Source organism: Phaseolus vulgaris, chromosome 11, assembly GCF_051622355.1.
Source record: "Phaseolus vulgaris cultivar YP4 chromosome 11, ASM5162235v1, whole genome shotgun sequence".
NCBI classification, from domain to species: Eukaryota; Viridiplantae; Streptophyta; class Magnoliopsida; order Fabales; family Fabaceae; genus Phaseolus; species Phaseolus vulgaris.
The window spans coordinates 45723902-45729966 of record NC_143508.1 but is presented as its reverse complement, the minus strand read 5'-3'; the positions used below and the strand labels follow the sequence as shown (position 1 = coordinate 45729966).

Sequence of the window (6065 nt, the reverse complement as noted above, 5' to 3'; positions counted from 1 at the left end):
GATTGGACGGTTATATAAACACTTTAAAATATTAGCCTTTAAAGTTTTTATAGGAAGAGGTAAAGGGGGCAAACAAAACAAAAGCACGGATTGATATGACTGAGTCTGATTGTTAGGGAACCAACATGTCGCAAATCAAGCAAAAGACTTGGAGGGCCGCCCACGAGTTCGGATAGAGCTGCGTGGGGGCGATGTTCAACACACAAGAGCACCCATTGTGAAGTCATCAAGGAGAAAGCAAATAAGAAGGTCAGTAAAGAAACATGCATACACACAGAAGAAGTCGGACTCGACACCCTCTCGGCCATGACACACATTAACAATTGCACAACATTTGTTGGCTAAGATAATGCCAACTTGCGCATCCAAACTCTACATAGGGGCACTCAAAGCGAAGGATCTGACCAAAGAAGATCACCTATATTGGGAGAAATGCTCGGACACCTTATTATCTACCCACTCATATCTCGTGCGCAAGGGCAAGTTGTTTTCACCTTACTCCATAGACAATTGTTTGACTTGGTCAGGGGCATCCTCCCAGCATGAACCTCTCTCAGATTCCATCTCAAAGTACTACTTTCTTTTATAACTGAGGAATCCCCTGGAATTTTCCCGATACGCCCACCCGAAGACGACTAGGAACTCAACGAAAGAGACATACTAACATAGAAAAAAAGAGAACTCTCGACACCTAGCCACTATTCGAAATAAAGATAAAAGTAAGTGGACCCCATGAAAATGACCCACTTATTTATAGGAAGTGAAAGCGAACTACAAGTGTCACAACCCTCGCAAATGTTTAATCTTTTCAAATAGAATGATTACGATGAATGTTGCACGAATCCCAAAGAGTTACAAATCCCGCTAAGAGGACGAAACTTCTATAAAACAATGTGACTCTATAAAGAAAATGCTTTACGAGCTAGAGTGCTGGTGTACCATCAATACCAATGGCCGAATGTCACCCCTCGTGGATGATATGACTGAGTCCGATTGTTAGAGAACCAACATTTAACCTTTTGTACAGTGCAATTAGCCTCGTCAAAGGTAAAATCTTATTTTAACATCGAGGCCTTCTCTAATACATGCCAAAAACTAATGATCCATTAGAACCTTATAAATATGCATTACATCTAGAACAAAGGTAAATATCATTGAACCATATGTATTACTTTCATCTACCTAAATCCTAACTTAGACATTGAAGTATATTTTGTAAATATCCATCCCGCTCTCCAAGATCGAACAGAGGACAAGAGAGGATAACAGGTGCAATTAGCAACAACAAAAGCACCCCTTCCGATCCAAACAGGAGCAATTATATTTTTATGTAATCAACAAGATTTGTAAGTTAAATTAATAAACAATTATAAGAAAGAACAGACAGCGCCATCACACCTGTACTTTGGTAGTTGTATAAAAAATTATGTATTATAAATTCAAATAAATATAAAAATACCCTTTGTTTATTATACATGGGAAGGTTTTGAACTTTATATATTGGTAAAAACTTAATGCACTCCAACGATGAAGTGCCTGTTCAATAGCCCTTCTGACTTCGTCTCATGTTCCTGAAAAATGGAGGTATCATCGTCATCTTCTTCCTCAACAGCAATACTATGTGTGGTGACTGTCATCATAGCTGTGGTTCCCGTATTGGTACTGAAGACGCTGAACTTTCTGTGGCTTAGGCCTAAGAGGTTCGAGAAGCTTCTAAGAGCACAAGGTCTTCATGGTGATCCCTACTCCCTTTCACCCCCTTCCTCCAACCAAGACCAGCCTCCACAAAACACGCCTCCTTCTCAATCTTTTGTTCTCTCCGATGATGTTGCTCCTTGCCTCTTCTTGCCGGTTTACAACACTGTCGCCAAATACGGTTCACTTTATGTTCCTTCCTCCTATATATATAACTAACTTCTAGCTACACATAACTTACACACAGGTCAAACAAATATTTGAGCAGTTGCTAATAATTGAATTATTTGCAGGGAAGAATTCGTTCTTTTGGGAAGGCATAACACCAAAGGTCATCATTACTGATCCAAATCACATCAAAGAAGTCTTCAATAACATTCATGATTTCCAGCAACCAAAGCTAAATGGCACTGCCAAGTTCTTCACCAATGGACTGATAAGTTACGAGGGTGATAAGTGGGCTCAACATCGAAAGATTATCAACCCTGCATTCCACTTAGAAAGATTGAAAGTAAGCTTATTAATTTAATTTATCAATAAATAATATTTTTTTATAGTATTACCCAAATTTTACTCAATTCCTCATGCAACTCTATTTACACTTTTATTTCTCCATCTATCATTTTTTTTTTCTAAAAAAATATTTTTAATGTTTAAAATAGTTATTAATGAATAAATAAATGAGTTTTTACAAAATAAAAATAAAAAAGTAATAAATTAAAAAAAATTAGTTTATTTTTTTTAAAATGAAGAAAATAAAAAATTAAACCCTACAACCACATAAAAATTGAATATAAACATAAATTAGTATTTATTTTTATTTTTATTATTATTATTGATGATGTAATCATGTTAATTTCAAGTAAAAAATATAGAACATAATTATAAAAAAAAATCAAAGTCAATTAGTATTAATTAGTAGTGGACACATAGATAATATTAAAGTATCTTCTTATTTTTAAGCATTAAATATAACATTTGCATTAGTTTGTTTTTTATTTTTTGGATTTTGCATTTAGGATAGACACTTCAATATTATATGTGTGTTTACTACTAATTAATACTAATTGACTTTGATTTTTTTATAATTATGTCATGCATTTTTTTACTTGAAATTAGCATGATTACATCATCAATAATAATAAATAGATACTATTTTTTTTTATAAATTCAACATTTATGTTGTTGTAGGGTTTAATTTTTTATTTTCTTCATTCTTAAAAAAAAAACCTAAACCTTTAAAAAAATTATTTGGTTTGTTTTCTTCAATTTTGGCTTCATTTTTTAAAAAAATTATTTATTTGTTTTCTATTTTTTTAAAAATAAAATAATTAATTGAATTGTGAAAATTTTAAAAATTTGATACAATTTTTGGTTTATAAAATTTGAAAACATTTATTGGTTTTTTAAGTAAAAATTTAATTAAAAATAGTGTTAAAATCTTAAACCTTACACAATAAAAATAAACCGTAACTGAAAACGTCCAAACTAAATCCTAACTTGGAAACCTTAAACTAAAAAAGGTAAAAAAAATGTAAACCCTAAGAATGAAACATAAATCATAAAATGTATAGATAAATCCTAATCCCTAATTTTAACCCTATCCTTACTTTAATGTGTAAACCGTAAACTTAAGACAAAATACCCTGAATCGAATCCTAACCGTAAACTCCAAAGATAAAACTATTTAAGACATCATGAAATAAGTTCTTTTAAGTTTTTAAATATGTAATAAAACTAACACAGAATTTTGTGACTTTTATTATATATTGTCCAATTATGGAATATTATTTCATTAATTTCTTAAATAGTTTTACGATTTCTGTTGTTTGATTTTATACACATGGAACATGATTTACCTATTATTGAAATAATTTTTGTTTTGCCCATGTCAAGAATATACATAGATAGCACCATTTCCGAAAAAAAAAAAACCTTTGAATCAACAAGTACAAAAAATTTGTATACTTTTATAATGAATTTAAAAATTTTACTAGTTATGATTTCTGATTGGTTAAATTGATGTACTTTATTTAATTTGTGTTTAATAGTGAAATTAAAGTCTTAATTGATACTTAATTGGCAGAATATGCTACCAGCATTCTCCCAAAGCTGCAATGATGTAATTAGCGTGTGGATGGGAATGTTGTCATCAGATGGAAAATGTGAGATTGACGTTTCGCCTTTCCTTCAAAAACTGACTTGTGAGGTAATTTCCAGAACAGCTTTTGGAAGCAGCTATGCAGAAGGAGAAAAAATATTTCAACTTCTAAAAATTCAGGGGCGTCTTATCAGGACTACAAAGGACATGAATAAACCAATATTGTGGTAAGAACACACTTATTCTCGGTATAATGTGATTACTAAATTAAGCATGTTTTAGTTTTATTGAAACTGAACTCACCATGAATTTCTTAAGAACCTCAGAGAATCACCCTAAAAGCTAGTCATTGTAGATAGAGATTAAGCTTTACATAGCCGCAAATCACTACTATAGTGATGACAAATAACTATGAATTACATACATGTTTTGATTTAAGGTATATTTGATATCTGTTTTCAAAAAATATTTGAAATTCAAAAAAGGTGGCATACCTAATGACTAATACAAGAACTAGAGTTACTGTTATCAGAATTCAAGGAAATTGAACTATCTTAGTTTAGTAAGAATAAGTATAAGTCTCATAAACTAGTCCTTTCCTTCATAATTAATATGCATGTTTCTAGGCATATACCAACACCTGCCAAAACGAAGATGAGAGCAGCTGATAAAGAAATGAAAAATTCAATTCGGGTTATGATAGAAAAACGAGAGAAAGCCATGAAGAATGGTGAATCCTGCAATGAAGATTTATTAGGCATACTCGTGGAATCAAATCAAATGGAAATCCAGGGAAATGGAAACAATAAGAGTGTTGGAATGACGATTGAAGAAGTAATTAGTGAATGCAAATTATTCTACATAGCAGGGCAAGAGACCACTTCAACTCTGCTGGTTTGGACATTGATCATGTTGAGTAAATATCCTGAATGGCAATCACGAGCAAGGGAGGAAGTTTTTCATGTTTTTGGAAAACAAAATCCAAACTTTGATGGGTTAAGTCTGCTTAAAAATGTATGTATCACATGCTTTCATTTGATTATCTTTATTATCTATTAAAAATACATTTTCATGCTAACTTGTGCACAAATGTTTCTTCCTAACTTGTGCACAAATGTTTCTTCCGTAGATGACCATGATTCTATACGAGGTTCTAAGGTTATACCCTCCCAACCTTTACTTCAATCGCACTCTTAAGAAGGACATGGAACTTGGAAACCTGTCACTACCCGCAGGAGTAGATGTTACCATGCCAATACTTTTAGTTCACCAGGATGGTGATATCTGGGGTAATGATGCAAAGGAGTTCAAACCAGAAAGGTTTTCTGAGGGAGTTGCTAAGGCAACAAAAGGCCAAGTCTCCTTTTACCCATTTGGATGGGGTCCTAGAATTTGCATTGGCCAAAACTTTACTATGTTGGAAGCCAAGATAGTGTTGTCATTGCTTCTGCAGAATTTCTCGTTCGAGCTTTCTCCTGTCTATGTACATGCTCCTGCACTTATGCTTACTTTGCAGCCCAAACAGGGGGCGCCCCTTATTGTGCGAAAGCTATGATACTTAATCATATTTTGACCTAGAAGGTCATGGTTTGTAGGTTGATTCAAAGTATGTATCTTTTAAGAACTTGTTTGTAATGCATGTGTTTGAATTGCGTCACGTGGTTTAGTGACAAAGTATTATTGGTTGATGCATAACGAAAAGAAACAAATACTTTTGTTCTTATAAATTATCCAAGACCGAATGTCACTATCAAGTTGTTTCTGTCTTCTCTTCATTCCGAACAATCTTTTAGAATTATGAGAGGGCGGGGTACCTGTAAAGATACTCTTACGTTCAACATAGACGAGTTCTATAAGGAAAGCCAAATGCAAGGTTCAGAGTAATGCTACCTTTTACCATGGAGGTCCCCTCTTATTTATATTGCTTTGGTGGGCCTTAATTTGTTAGAGCGGTTAAATCGGACCCAATAAGAGATAATCTTGCTTTGCTACCTCCTAATTGAAATTAGCACCCTTATCCTGTGATTTGACGTGGATGCTGGTTTGTGCCAAAAGGCCATTAGGACGTCTGATTGGGCTACCATTCGAATTTCAGGTTCGTGGTATAACACTTGCTCCCAGGCTTGAGTCTTTGTGAGAAAAAGAAAAGTCGTGAAACGGGATTCAGCCGCATTGTCAATCGTTAAGCGTTTAACCGTGGGGTATGGCATTTTGTTTATGGTGGTGATGACGCGACATGTGATTGACATATCGTGTCAGTTCCTTTCTC

General features: G+C 33.6%; 1 protein-coding gene across 1 annotated transcript; it reads left to right on the top strand.

Annotated features, from left to right (window-relative positions):
- Positions 1–1475: 1475 nt before the first annotated feature.
- Positions 1476–5523, top strand: LOC137810032 (11-oxo-beta-amyrin 30-oxidase). Its single transcript, XM_068611156.2, has 5 exons — positions 1476–1876; positions 1989–2206; positions 3782–4023; positions 4423–4810; positions 4926–5523. The coding sequence occupies exons 1-5, from the start codon at positions 1579–1581 to the stop codon at positions 5349–5351; spliced, it is 1572 nt and encodes a 523-aa protein (XP_068467257.1). The 5' UTR covers positions 1476–1578; the 3' UTR covers positions 5352–5523.
- The last annotated feature ends 542 nt before the right edge of the window (positions 5524–6065 follow it).